This window comes from Capsicum annuum, chromosome 8, assembly GCF_002878395.1.
Source record: "Capsicum annuum cultivar UCD-10X-F1 chromosome 8, UCD10Xv1.1, whole genome shotgun sequence".
NCBI classification, from domain to species: domain Eukaryota; kingdom Viridiplantae; phylum Streptophyta; class Magnoliopsida; order Solanales; family Solanaceae; genus Capsicum; species Capsicum annuum.
Genome location: NC_061118.1, coordinates 144,635,559 through 144,651,011, shown reverse-complemented (window position 1 = coordinate 144,651,011; position 15,453 = coordinate 144,635,559). Strand labels below are relative to the sequence as shown.

At 37.6% G+C, this 15,453-nt stretch overlaps 1 protein-coding gene across 2 annotated transcripts in view; it reads right to left on the bottom strand.

Moving 5' to 3' along the window:
• Positions 1-12,997, bottom strand: part of LOC107839179 (acyl-CoA hydrolase 2) — a 21,159-nt gene extending 8,162 nt beyond the window's left edge. For both annotated transcript variants that reach the window (XR_007043524.1, XM_016682563.2), the window contains exons 1-11: positions 12,825-12,997; positions 12,592-12,684; positions 9,867-9,934; positions 9,689-9,770; positions 9,258-9,304; positions 9,025-9,150; positions 7,549-7,626; positions 7,335-7,422; positions 6,153-6,265; positions 5,389-5,451; positions 5,242-5,297 (exon numbers count right to left, since the gene is read on the bottom strand). Coding sequence is in view for 1 of the 2 variants with exons in the window: in XM_016682563.2 (XP_016538049.2) it covers positions 5,242-5,297; positions 5,389-5,451; positions 6,153-6,265; positions 7,335-7,422; positions 7,549-7,626; positions 9,025-9,150; positions 9,258-9,304; positions 9,689-9,770; positions 9,867-9,934; positions 12,592-12,684; positions 12,825-12,840 (830 nt within the window). In the remaining variant the exon portion in view is untranslated. The remainder of the gene's footprint in view (positions 1-5,241; positions 5,298-5,388; positions 5,452-6,152; positions 6,266-7,334; positions 7,423-7,548; positions 7,627-9,024; positions 9,151-9,257; positions 9,305-9,688; positions 9,771-9,866; positions 9,935-12,591; positions 12,685-12,824) is intronic.
• Between the last annotated feature and the right edge of the window lie 2,456 nt (positions 12,998-15,453).

Below are 15,453 nucleotides of genomic sequence, written 5' to 3'. Positions count from 1 at the left end.
GGCTGAGGGTTGGGTCTTGGAATATAGGGACCCTTCAGGGTAAGTCCATAGAGCTTGTGAAGATTCTTAGGAAGAGGAGGATCAACATTGCGTGTGTCCAAGAGACCAAGTGGGTAGGGTCTAAGGCTAGGGATGTGGATGGTTACAAGCTGTGGTACTCTGGGAGCGACAGGCGTAGGAATGGAGTTGGCATCTTAGTAGATGAAGAGCTTAGAGGTCAGGTAGTGGAGGTGAAGAGGATCAACGATAGGTTGATGACTATTAAGTTGGTCATTCGGGGGTTTACCCTGAACGTGTGTAGTGCTTATGCGCCGCAAGTGGGATCGGAGGGGGAGGAGAAGATGCGGTTTTGGGAGGCTTTGGAGGAGGTGGTGAGAGGCGTGCCTAGTTCGGAGAAGATTGTTGTAGCAAGGGATTTCAACGGGCACATCGGGGCGCTACCGGGAGGCTTTGGTGATGTGCATGGTGGCTTTGGTTTTGGGGAGAGAAATGAAGAGGGGGCAACCCTATTGGAGTTTGCGAGGGCCTTTGGGCTGGTGGTGGTGAACTCGGGCTTCCCGAAGAAGGACGAGCACCTGATCACCTTTCGAAGCGCGGTAGCCAGGACTCAGATTGACTTTTTGTTGCTTAGGAAAGGGGATAGGGCGTTGTGTAAGGATTGTAAAGTCATCCCGAGTGAGAATCTTTCGACCCAGCATAGGCTCTTGGTTATGGATTTGGGTATAAAGAAGAATAGAAAGAGGAGGGGTAAGGAGTGTAGACCGAGAATTAAGTGGGGCGGCCTGACGCCAGTGAATGCGTGGGAGATAGGGGAGAGGTTGGCGGGAATGGGGGTGTGGGAGTGTAGGGGAGACGTGGATAGTATCTGGGACAGGGCGGCAAGGTGCATCAGGGAGAATGCAAGTGAGGTGTTGGGTGTTTCTAGGGGCCGGGCCGGGCACCATCGGGGGGATTGGTGGTGGAATAAAGAGGTGGAGAAGAAAATGGGGACCAAGAAAGGGGCGTATGCTAAGTTGGTGGAAAGTAAGGACGAAGAGGAGAAGCGGGTAAACAGGAAAGAGTACAAGCTAGCGAGGAAGGAGGCGAAGTCAGCAGTCACGGCAGCTAAGACGGCCGCTTTTAAGAGCTTGTATGCAGGGTTACAGGGAAAGGAGGGGAGAAAAAGTTGTTTAGACTCGCTAAGGCTAGGGAGAGGAAGGGTCGTGACCTCGATCAGGTGAGGTGCATTAAGGGGGAGGACGGTAGAGTGTTGGTAGAGGACGGCCACATTAAGAAGAGATGGCAGTCGTATTTTCATAGGCTCTTGAATGACGAAGGGGATAGAGCTATTGTGTTAGGGGAACTGGAGCACTCAGAGGAGTGTCGGGATTTTAGCTATTGTAGACGTTTTAAGGTAGAAGAGGTTAGACAGGCTGTCCGCAGGATGCGAAGAGGTAGGGCGACGGGGCCGGATGAGATACCGGTGGAGTTTTGGAAGTTCGTTGGAGAGGCTGGTGTAAGGTGGTTGACTGGATTGTTTAATGAAATCTTCAGGACGACAAAGATGCCCGAGGCGTGGAGGTGGAGTACCATGATCCCTCTCTATAAGAATAAGGGGGACATTCAGAGTTGCAATAACTATAGGGGATTAAGTTATTGAGTCACTCTATGAAGATCTGGGAGAGAGTGGTCGAGGTGAGGCTGAGACGGATAGTGTCTATTTCGGAAAACCAGTTCGGATTGATGCCCGGCCGCTCGACGACGGAGGCAATCCACCTGGTACGGAGGTTGGTGGAGCAGTATAGGGAGAGGAAGAAGGATCTGCACATGGTGTTTATCGACCTGGAGAAGGCTTACGACAAAGTCCCCAGAGAGGTGCTTTGGAGATGCTTGGAGGTGAGTGGAGTACCGCTGGCATATATCAGAGTAATTAAGGATATGTATGATGGAGCGAAAACCCAGGTGAGGACGGCGGGAGGAGACTCGGAGCATTTCACTGTCCTGACAGGATTGTATCAGGGATCTACTCTTAGTCCCTTTTTGTTTGCGTTGGTGATGGATGTGTTGACGCGGCGTATTCAAGGGGAGGTGCCGTGGTGTATGCTTTTTGCAGACGATGTAGTTCTGATAGATGAGACTCGAGGGGGTGTGAATGACAAATTAGAGGTGTGGAGGCAAACTCTTGAGTCTAAAGGGTTCAGGGTGAGCAGAAGCAAGATAGAGTATGTGGAATGCAAGTTTAATGGCGTGAGGCGGGAGAATGAGGTAGTAGTGAAGCTGGAAGCACAGGAGGTATGTAAGAGGGATAAGTTCAAGTATCTTGGGTCCGTGATCCAGAGTAACGGTGAGATTGACGAGGATGTCTCGCACCGTATTGGGGCGGGATGGATGAAGTGGAAACTCGCGTCGGGGGTGCTGTGTGATAAGAAGGTGCCGCCCAAGCTTAAAGGCAAATTCTACAGGGTGGTAGTCCGTCCGGCCTTGTTGTATGGAGCGGAGTGTTGGCCAGTTAAGAACTCCCACATCTAAAAAATGAAGGTGGCAGAAATGCGGATGTTGCACTAGATGTGTTGATTGACTAGAGGGGATAGAGTTCGGAATGAGACTATCCGGGAGAAGGTTGGTGTGACTTCAGTGGAGTGCAAGATGCGGGAAGCACGATTGAGATGGTTCGGACACGTGAAGAGGAGGGGCATGGATGCCCCGGTCCGCAGGTGTGAGAGGCTAGCGTTGGATGGTTTTAGGCGGGGTAGGGGTAGGCCAAAAAAGTACTGGGGTGAGGTGATTAGGCGGGACATGGAACAGTTACAGCTCACCGAGGACATGACCCTAGATAGGAAGGTCTGGAGGACGCGAATTACGGCAGAGGATTAGGGCCAGTTTGGGTCGCTAGTGTAGGGAATTACTTGGTGGAGGTTTTATTCTTGCTATGATTCCGTGTTCCGTGTTCCATGTTTTACTACGAATCTGTGTGCTTTCCTCTGCTTTCCTCTGTTTTATATTACTTATGGGTGCCGTATTTATGTTATGTAATCTGCTTCTGTGCTTTACTATGTGTTTGTGTGGTATCTCGTGCCTTGAGCCGGGGGTCTATCGGAAACAACCTTTCTACTTCATCAGAGGTAGAGGTATGGACTGCGTACATCTTTACCCCCCAGACCCCACTAGGTGGGAATACACTGGGTTTGTTGTTGTTGTTGTTGTTGTTGCAAACGCTCGGAAAAACAAAATGATAAAAAACTAAAATAAGAACAAAACAAAAGCATTACGTTGTTCACATGGAATAGATGACGCAGTTCACTTACAGGCCTTAACAGCTAAATAAGTCACAGCTCGATAGTTGGACTTGGGGTCGGACTGACACCACAAAAGGATGCTACTAATGTGTTTTACCAATGTAGTCTAATTTTTGACCGAGATGAGTTTAAATGAAGCAACATGGTCAAGTGAAGATACATATAGCTGAACCCAACTTGCATGGGATTGGGGCATAGTTCTTGTAGTATAAGTTTTGTGCTTTTTCTCGGGCTTGTTTATCCTTTGTAGTGACTTGTTTGGTTAAGATTGTTTCCTAGGTGCTATAGATGGAATTCATAGTGGAAGTAGCTTGAGTGAAAATTACATCAGAAAGGACCGATTAGTGTAACATTGTAGCTAGAGGGCAGTTTAAAACATTAACAAAAAAGTATAACTAGGGAGTATTTGTCACAAGAAGAACCATTTTGCTATAATTAAGATTCTTAATAATCTCCATAGCTCTTGCGTCAACTTGATTTCTTTGTCAGCAAGCCGTTATCAGTCATCATCATCACAGTTGCGTTTCCATCTATAAAAACAATTTATAGGTGTTCCATTATATCTATTATTATTATTTTCGATAATCATGGCGTCCGGGCCAGTTATTGTGCACCTCGACTAAATCCACGGGATACCTGCCACCTCCCCCCAACAACAGATACCATGTAACTCTGTAACTCTGTCCACTAAGGCTAGGACAAATAGGAAGAATCACCTAGTGTTTTTTGCCTCTGCTGGGGTTCGAATCTGAGACCTCAGATTCTCAATCCACTTCATTGACCATTAGGACACACCCTTGGGTGCTTATAGGTGTTCCATCATATTTGGAGCTTATGGCATTTTCTTCCATAATGAGAACTAAAACTACCACTATTAAGGGTGATACAAACAATGTCAGGGACAAATTTTCTCGTACCGTGTTCCAAGACATCTTCTTCCCTCTCTTTCCTTCTCCACCTTTAGTTCCTTCTTCCTCCCTTGTTATTCCCTTCTCTCAGATGTTTAACTCACTTGTTCTCTTCTCCAGCTGTACCCTTCTCTCTTATCTAGTTTCATCCAAACTGCAGCATATATACTAATGGATGATATGATATGGATCTTGTAGTTTTAATAAGTAAAACCATGTTGCAGATATATTCTCCGTTCTCTCTATATATATCGATCCATCTCTATCTCTCTCACTCCATCATCCTGATTGAATTCTCGTCCCAATGCTCAGCATCTGTTGTGGGACGACCCGGTTCATACCTACTCCGTAGGTGTCGGGGAGGTGGGGGACCACTCCGGGCCTGACCTACGCGCCCTCACCCCAGCTTCGCTGGAGGGGCGTTTCGAACCCCCGACCCTGGCACACCACGGTAAGCAAGCTTACCGCTGAGCCAAGGCCATCCCTCGCTCAGCATCTATTGTAAACCTCTTATTTCATTCTCCTTGTCCCTGTTATTCCTTTTCTGTCACAAGTCTGGATTCACTTCTTCATCTTCTCTGCTTGTACCCTACCCTCTTTGTTATCTCTTTCTCCAAACGCACTCACACTTTTTCTAAACCTCTTTCTTAATCTCTCCAGCTCCAAATAGTTACTTTTTCCAGGTCTTTCTACCTGCAGTTTTCTCTTCATTCCAAACTACAAGTGAAGACGTGGTTAATCAGGCTTTCTGTGAGAATTGTTTAATGAGACTCGTGACTAAGCGAAAACTTGTACTACTATATCCACTTTGAAGCCAACGTATTCAAGAGATACTAGACAACTCAAGCTGGAGAAGTTACACTCCTGGAGGCACAAGTTCAGTAATGTATTCCATATGATTTGGTAAATTACTTCCTTTAAATGGTTTCCTCAAGGCAAATACTTTAAAGCCTAGGCACCACACTTAACAATAAAGTACCAGATAGTATGTGTGTACACCAAATTATAATAAATTCAACACATTATGGTATGACAGCATAACAGCAGCAAAGTCTGACCTGGGAAGCCGGGGATCAGTCTTGCGCATTTCTCTCAGATCTTCCATTGATAAAAGCTGTAATTGGATTTCAACAAAAGCATAAGGAGAAGAGGCTCGGAGCACAGATGCAGATATAACAGAGCTAATGGAACTGTAAGAAGGTTACTGTTTCTGGATCAGGCACATTAGGCATTTTTGCATCCTGGTGATCAAATCCATCTTCATATTTCTGCCACGTTATATATCAATAACAAATGCAGTTCCAAACAAAATATTACAAACATAATAACCAGCAAACAGATAATTGTGTGATGAAAACATAAAACTGCATCACATAAACTTGCATCTGACCAAAAGTTACTGAAATATTCAAGGCAAAAACAAGTGATCCATCAAAGTTTCGGTCGTCATTGTAAGTCTAAGGTTTTTGTGCGAGTAACAGTTGAATCAACAAAAAATCAGAATAGGGTATTACATGGAAGGACTTCAAAACGAGCAGAACAAAGCATTTCAGCAATGAGTGAAAACTGATTAGCTGATCCCATTGTCTTCCCATATGAAGCTCGCTAGCTTTCAACTTTCTTCGTTATTTTGTGTTAATAGAAGGTTAAAAATTAATATCAACATGTGATGCCAACATGAAATCCACTACAAACAACAATCAAATAGAAATCCAACTTTATGTTGAATTCATTCACAACTACGCTTTCCGTGCTGATACTTCCTTCTGAATGCTTTTTCTTCACAGTTTGTATTTCTACCACAAATATTCATTACATAGCATGCAAGTTCAGGCCTTTATACAAACCTAATCAACTAGTTATATACAATCATATTAATTTAGGAAACATACTTATGCTGAATTACAAAGGTTTGCCATAAAAAAGGTATGGTAAGATGTGACCAACTTGACGAAAGGCTGATAATCACCTGAAATGAAGCTATCAATGTGAATACGACATTCCCTTTCTGAATTGCATCCACCCTCCGTGTAGCAAAGCTCTTTCCATCACGTACACGGTAAACTTGATATATGATTGGAACTACAATCATAAGTGTGGGGCTGGGTAAGAGACAAGTTTTTAGTCAACCGGATTCACATTGTTACATGAAAAATAGTTTTATATAGATACTTCTGATTGGGATTAAGCACTCTGCACCACAGTGAACTGACGACTCAGTCTGGAAGACATGAGGAAGTACCAGAATAACTAAGCCATATTAGCAAACTGCCTTCAATCTAACAGCAACGTTGTAGTAAGTCAATAAGCAAAAAGTATTTCATAAATCATTGAAGGCTTTAAATCCTAACAACCATCAACGCCCAGGCAGGAAAACACTTCAAGTCCAGTAAATTTTAGCCAATTATTTAGTAATTTGAGGAGGAAAATGTCAACATGAAACAATATAGAATCTAACATTTTTGGACAGCTTGTGAAGGACGATTCTTATATCTTGGCACAAACAAAAGAGACAGAAAAGAGAAGAAAGGTAAGAAACTCGTATAGTCAGCAGAGCTCAGCAAGCTTGTACATATTAGAACTAGCAAACCCCAAAATATGAACACACTGGTGCCTTATATGGAGTTAAGGTTACTAGAATCCTCATTTCTTCAATTTGAATCCTCAATCCCAAAGGGGTCGACTGTATGAATCCTCATTTCTTCAATTTGAATCCTCATTTCTTCATAAATTGTTCTCTTAAACAATGAAGAATTGAAAAGCTTAATGTTGTTGCATCCACACACTCACAATAGAAAGACTGGATCTGAGAAGTATCATAACCAGACATACTGACATACAAAACTAATTTCACCAAATCATACAGTTGTGGGATCTGGTATAGCATTCCAAAAAATTCAAAGATATGAGCATTAGCTTAAATTGGCTACTTACTTGATATAGCACTGGCAGTTAGGCATCATTAAACACTAGACAACAACAACAACAACAACAAACCCAGTGTATTCCCACAAAGTGGGGTCTGGGGAGATTAAAATGTACGCAGTCCATACCGCTACCTCCGAAGAAGTAGAGAGGTTGTTCATTAAACACTAGAAAGGTTTATAAAAAGGGTGCTTAAAGCAACAAATAATAAAGGAAAGCTGCTTACTGTCAAAATCCCCAACAAGAAGGAAATAGGCATGCACACTATGAACAATTTTGAGAGAATCGACAGTTTTTGATGCTGCAGCCAATGCCTGCATAGTAGAGCATAGAGAATGAAAGCAATTATTCATAAAGAGGTCCCAAGTAATCTGAAGTTAAACTCCAAATAAAAGTGAGTGGTCCACGGCATGGTGGAGAAAGAGGGCATTCAATTTTACCTGGCCAAGAAACTGACCTCCAAACACTTTCCCAAATTTAGGGGCATCTGGCAATGTTATACCTTGGAAAATGTTCACCTTCAACAGAACATTTATGTTAGAACTCCCAAAAATTCCTCTTTTATAAGGAAATCTTGAACTGAGTAAAAGTGTGTGGTGATATGATAACAATTATCCTGATCTACCAAATTATCTTGAACAAATTCAAGCATTCATATGAGCAAGCATCTTATTTCTTAAGCAAACCCAACCTTTAAAAGATCTAACAGAGCTTGCTAAAGAAAGCATATGAAATAAATTGAACAATGATCTCACAAAAGAAAGACTAGTGACTTAGAGTTCTACGTGCAATGGTATAGAATGAATATTATCATCAGCTGTACAACAAGAAGTTCCTCTTTTATACTGCCAACAACAGGTTAAGTAGAAATTACCAATGCTCTGAGGGGAAATCAAACATATCTCTTTTTTTTTATAATGTAAATAATTTTATTAACATTTGGGGGGGACCCCATATACATGTACCAAAAGGAGAGAACCTACACCAAAATATGGTTCTCAACAAAAGAGGTCCAATCCTCTATACAAATTGGGACCTCACAAGTACACCAAAAGTAAATTAGGTATAAAACATTACTCTTTAATTTTGAGAAATCAAGTTCTACCCCTTCAAGAGCCCGCCTATTCTCCTCTTTCCAAGTAAACCACATGATTGCTAAGGGGGCAACACTCCATACTTTCAGGTTTTTCTTCCCCTTTATATGATTCCAACTCTGCAAAGCCTCCTTCACTGTACCTGGCATGAGCCATTGCAACCTAAACAAATCTAAGGCCTCCCCCCATAACCGCCTACCCACCTTACAATGCAGAAGAAGATGATCCACACTTTCGCATTCACTCCTTGGCGCAAGGGGTCAAGTCCAGAGTTTTTCTGTATACACTCATTACATTCTCGGTGCTGCAGCTTATTGAATAAAATCATTTCTTGGCAAAAAGAAATATAAAAAGAAACCCACTGGTAGTTTTTCCTACAAGTTAGAAAAAAGGATCACTTCTTAGCCTGAGTAATTAAGAATGCCAAACACCAATTATTAGCAGTAGATTCCCTATAAAAGTCGGTTAAGTATCTACTCTCTAACATGAAGCAAAACTGATTTGCCATAGAAACCAAACTACTCACTAGCTAACACCATCAGCTATCAGGTGCAACCCATATCTCTAAATGGGGAGGAGGAAAGGCAAGAGAATGAGTAAGTATAGAGAAAGCCACAAATATATTGGAGATTAAATTCTCAAATTTTGATTAAGGCCATAGTATGTCATAGGCGGCAACGTACCCATGTATTGGTATATAAACTGGCATAGATGACTTAGTCTAATAAAAATAAAAAGGGAAAGGACAGAAACTTTACTACCAACATATGAAGTAAAAGGAATGGGAGAACGATTAGGTTACAGAAGGCATAAATAGCATACCTCAATAGGCTCCAAGTGCAATATGTGCTCCACAAGTGGGCACGTATCTCTTTCTTTGTCTGCGTTCCAAATTGATTTGGGTTGGAGCAGATTATTATGCTCATGAGGCAGCACTAAGCAGGTCAGCTGCCATTAGATAAAGTTAGAGCATAACTACATTAGATGCAGAATCCCCTGGACATCATGAAATAACAAAGGAAAGAAAACTGTTCCATGGTTGGAAGAGGCAGTACCTTAGACAATGCGATGACCTCAGCAGGCTGTATAGTTGTTGCCAAACCTGCCATAACAACTTAAACCTTGTAATCACCCAACACTTTTAAGATTCAAAGTCTAAAAGCAGTAAATATGAATGTGCTACTAATAGAGGCCAAAAAGAGACCTACAGAGAGGTAATAACTGAATCCAGACTCTGAAGCGGCATATTAAATTTTATACAGAAAAAAGTGATGACGTGACGCCAAGTAGAGGTCATAACAAGACACAACAATAACAACATACAAAATGTAGCCCCATTTGTGGGGTCTCAGAGGTAGAGAAGCTGTTTCCCATAGACCCTCTACAGGACAAGATAGTCAATTCAAAAAATTCCTAATTCAGGAAGTTGGGATCAAGAGAACATTGAAAGGGAAAAAATATACGAAGATGACAAGGAACATCTCACCATGACCAAAATAATCAAATTGTTTCAGCTGGAATTCAAGACGATTTTCATCATCAACTTGATTGAAACCACAGACTTCAGCCTGGAAATAAGATTAACATAACAACAGAAAAATTCAATTTCATGATTTACGTTCACATACATTCAGTACAACTAAAGCAAAAAAACTCAGAATTACCTCTCCATCCCATATGAAGTAAATTCCATCCCCAGTTTCTCCTTCGCGTATAACATAATCTCCACGATCTTCAACGGAAAGACAAAATAAATTGAAAAAAGGAGACCACACAGTCATGGTCGCTTTTTATGAAGAATAACATAATCATCAAAGTAGTCGGTCACAATCTTATATCTTTTATTAGACTTGTTAGAAATTGGAATGTAGTGTCTATAAATAGGGCCTCAATATAATAATGTAGTTACAACAATTCAATAATATTTTTCTCCATTATTTCTCACATGGTAAGCCTCTACGATCTTGGTAGAGAATCAAAGAGCTTCCGCTGCCGGCGGGCGGCTATAACCTATATATGCCGCCTGTCCGGCCAATGAGCACGTTAGCATAAGTTAGGCCACTGCACTCTTTTCCCCTACTTTCTCATATCTAATTTGTGTAGCACCATGCATCTTTCTGGTGACTACTTTCTCATATCAGATTTGCATAGCACCATGCATCTCTACGGGCTACTCATAGTTAATTTGCGTAGTACCATGCATCTCTTCAAACTACTTTCTCATATCTGAGTTACATAGCACCGTGCGTCTTTCCGGTGACTCCTTAGATCTGATTTGCGTAGTTTCAATTTGTTTGTCTTACTTTCCTTTTTTAGTCCGCTTTAAAAAGAATGTTTCTTTCCTTTTTGGACAACTCTTTAATTTCAACTTTCACATGAAATGTTTAGGACCACTATCAAAGATTATTTTGTACATTCTACATATCTTCGGTTAAAGACTACGAGATTCAAAAATCTTCTTTACTTTCTTTACTCCATAGAAGGAGGGCTTTGAAGTAATTGATAAAGTTGTTGTCATGTGACCAGGAGGTCACGGGTTCAAGTCTTGAAAACAGCCCTTTGCAGAAATGTAAGGTGAGGCTGCGTACAATAGATCCTTGTGGTCGGGCCCTTCCCCGGACCCTGCACATATCGGGAACTTAGTGCAACGGGTTGCCTTCTTTTTTTTTTAACTTTCTTAACTCCATGTCATCAAAACCAAACAAACAAATTGAAACATGGGAAGTAAGTGAATGAGATTATTTCACTTAGCTAATAGTATTTCCTCTTGATTTCTTCTCTAGACTGAATTTCTAATGATTCTAAATTATTCATCACTATGCTATTCTCTAGGACTATCAAAATTAATATGGGAAATTTGTAGTAATTTCAGTAGGTTCAGAAAATACACATTTCACTGGATCACCATAGTGTACCTCCACATCTCCATTCAGAGGAAGGTCCTTTTCTAATGAATAACTCAGTTAGTGGGGACACATATTTCTACCTCCCCATCGCTGTGCAATGCTTAAGCACGAGTTATGTCATTTCCTATCAAAAACTATTCACTTCAGTCATGAAACTGGACATTGCAGAATTGACTGGAATAGATGCAAATTCTGCAATTAGAATTCCCCTCTTAATTTGTTTCGCGAGAAAACTAACTTTATGGTTGGTGTAGTATTTACCACTGACTCCTCTATCCTTTTCTTTTCCAGATATCCTTTTTCTACTACTGCCCTTTTATACCCCTGTTCTATTAATCTTTTTTACTTATTCCATATCTTGTACATTTCAAAAGATAAATAGGTCAAAGACAGTCACTCACCTTTACAGGTATTTTCTCTCTATACAGATAAAGGAAAATTCAGTTTCAAAAAAATACAGATAAACGAAAACTATGTGAGAACTATGCCAATAAACTTACAGAAACAACTTACTATTTTCAAGTAAATGTAGACCCACAAGGAATAGCAACCCATGACCACATCTAAGTAGTAGAATAAACCAATAATGGGTAAAATATGGTAACTCTCCAGAAAAAGCCGAAAAAAAACACTATTGATCAAATGATAAATCTTCATTGTCTTGTTAGATATATAAGGAAAAATCCACTTTAAACTATAACAACACAATTATTAAACTTTATCAAACATTAACAACCTAGAAGAGAAGAGCTATAGCTGGAAGTCTGATACAATCCCTGTATTCATTGACTATGAACTGATTAATCAAATGATGGATCTTCACAATCATGTTAATCCAACAAACGTAATACTCCCTCTATTCATTTTTACTAGTTCACTATTCCAAAAACAGATTTTCACTTTTACTTGTAGCTTTTAACATATGAAGAAAAAATAACATTTTTTCATGTTTTAACCGTAGTAGAGTATTAATTACTTATTCTCCAAATCATTTTTTAGAACCTAGTACTAATCATCAATTAATATATTTATTAATATGACATTATAGTAAAATCCTCATATCAATCATTGTTTCTTAAGGAACGCGCAAGAATTAATATGGGCATTATAGTAAAATTACCATATGAATCATTGCTTCTTAAGAAACGTGCAAATACAAAGTAGACAAGTAAAAATGAATGGAGGGAGTATCAATTCCTAATAACTTCTAAAACTCAATACTTTTTTTTAATTAATCGTGGTATCCGAGCTCGCTTTCGCACACCACACACTAAATCCGCGGGATAACTCTACCAAGGCTAGGACAACTGGGAAAAATTACCTAGTGGCTTTTGCCTCGGCTGGGATTGATCATTATGCAACACTCTTGGGTGCAACTACTGAAACTCATACTAGCATAACATAATTTTAGAAAAAAAAAAAAAAAAACTAAAGAAAAAGAAAGCCAGCAGATAAATTTATGGAAAAATAAGAGTGGAATTACCATAATGTTTAACCTTGACGAGTTGGGCAATTTTTTGGAGAGAAGAACTGGGTAGCCTCTGCAACAATGGCACGTTACCCAAGAATTCAATTACTACACAAAAAAAAAAAAAAACTCAATTCAATCACTACAGAATTCTAATCACAAAATAAAATAAGTTAAAAACAATAAATCAGATCAATTTCGATCTCCCCAATTCTGAAACTTAACCTAAAGCAGCGTCAAAGATTTACCTGATTCAGTATCCATATTTGTATCAATAAATACAAAATTAAATCAAGAAAAATAAGCACTCAATAATTTCAGTGGAAAACAGATTCAATATTTTAATATTGGGAAAGGAATACTGCTATTGTCCACTTGCTTTCTTTTGGAATATTTTGAGGATCAAGGCTCAAATGTGTTATGTCACTATTCTATAGAAATGGTTAATTTATATGATTTGTTAAAAGTTTATTAATTAATGTTCATCGTTATAAAACTGACTCATTCATATCATTAATTTTTAATAATCAGTTTTTAAAAACAGTCTTGCCAAGTGGCAGTTTATTAGAGGGTCACGTCATTTTTTATTTTATTTTTATTTTTTAAAAAAAATTTCATCCATTAAAAAGAATTCACTCAATTTTTTGATCCATTAAAAATTAATTTGATCTATACTTTTAAAAATTGATTAATTTTTCATGATCAAACAAATATTTAAAGAATTTTTTTTTAAAAATTTACTACTAAAATTTATAATCAAACGCTATTCTAATTAAGCATATAGTATGTCTTAGCATTCATGAAATATTTTGTCAGCCGAATGTAAGTAACTTTTTAGTTTTTTATTTTTTTATTAAGCATAAAATGACATCATCAGCATCAGAGGCGGCTCAAGCAAATTTATGGTTTAAGGCAAAAATCAAACTGAGTTCTTGCGTTTTATTTTTTATATAGAATTTTTATTTTTTCTATAAATAGTATTTAATATATTTCTTAAAATTTGTAATTTATTATTACTAAACAAAAATAGACCCCTCAAATTTTGGGGTCTTAGGCGGCCACCTTTTCTCCTAAAGGGTTGAGCCGCCCCTAATCAGCATTCAACATTTGTACGTAACACTTTATGCATCATCATTTATTATTACAAAGACAGGAAGGCAACAACATGCCGACATATATAGTATACGTAGAGTTGGCAAAATGAGAAGCTAACTATTAATAATATAATAATAACATTTTATGTTTATATATCCCTTCAGTTTCAACTGAAAAATGACAAAAATTTTCGTTAACGTGAATTTTTGAAAAAAAAAATGATAAAAAGTGTGGAGTGTATACTCTCTCCGTTTTTTTTTAGTTACTCGTCCGTCAATTAAAATAGCTATTTTATTATAATATATTTATTAAATGATGTTTACTATTGTATTTGAAATTAATTTGGTGAAAAAAATAATTAATATTAAAGGTAAAATATGAAAACAATCTTAGTATGTCAAAAATGACAAAAAAATGAATCGAACGAGAATATTTTAAGAATATGTTCATGAAAAATTAATCAAATTTTAAAAGTATAGATCAAATTAATTTTTCAATGGATCAAAAAGTTGCGTGGATTCTTCTTAATGGATCAAGAAAAAAAAATTGATTTTTTAAAAAAATAAAAAAAAACGACGTGGCTTTCTAATAAGTTGTTATGTGGCAAGGCTGTTTTTAAAAACCATCTGTTAAAAAATAATGGCATGGATGGACCGGTTTTGTAACGGCGATGGCATGTATGAGTCCAACTTTTAACGGATGGCATAAATGAGTCATTTTTGATAGTTCAGTAGCATATTTGAGTCTTTTCCCAAATATTTATTATGTGTTTCACACAAATATACAACTGTGTAAAGTCTTTTTATCCTTTGGTTTATGGGGTAACGTGACATATAAAAATAACGTATAGTTATGGAAGTCTTTAATAAGCGATTACAAAATCAATACTATGATCTATATATAATAATAAGGGAGATATTGAAGGTCGTTGACGTGGCACATCTCAATGAACTCTATTTTTATTTTTATTTTTTCTCCTTTTTTTGACCTTTTTCATTCATTTAAATTTATTTTGTTATAACAAAAAATTTAAATTGTTTTAATATATGTATTAATGTTTATCGTTATTGTGTCATTAAAAAGGATAATTATAAGATGAACATAAGTGAAAATTTTATTGTGGAAATAGAAAAAGACAATGAAAACTTGTAACAATAAATCAATTGAAAAAAGGTATAAAATATGAGGATAGGATCACATATGTTATTGACAAATTCTTTTTGATATGAATATAATATTATAATAATTTAATATTCTTTTTTCTTTCTAGCATTGCATGTTTGAGAGATTTAAAGAAAGATGATTATGAGGATTAATGTAACATATTTTTGCACAAAGGTTTCCCTGCACATTTTGAAATGAAATTTCATCTCATAGATCCAAATATAAGTGACTTCAGATATTTCACCCTAAATAAGAATGTCTTTGAATAATAGTCTTTCTTACTTTTTAATATACTAAAAGTACCATTTTGCCTCTTTACACCTCAAATATATTTTAAAATTTTCCATACTCATTTATCTGTCAAAATTTATTTTTTATTATTTTAACTTTTTAAATTTTTCTTTACTTTTTTGTCACTTTTTTATTTTTTCTTTAAATTTATTAATCTGTTTTTTATTATTTTCAGTTTTTTTCCTTTAATTTTACTTTCATGTTTTAATTTATTTATTTCAATCTTTATTTTTTTCTCTTTTTCTTTTTTCTCAACCATTATCTATTTCTTCATTTTTTTTTCCTTTTTTTAATTAATTTATCTTTAACCTTTATTTAGAGTTTTCC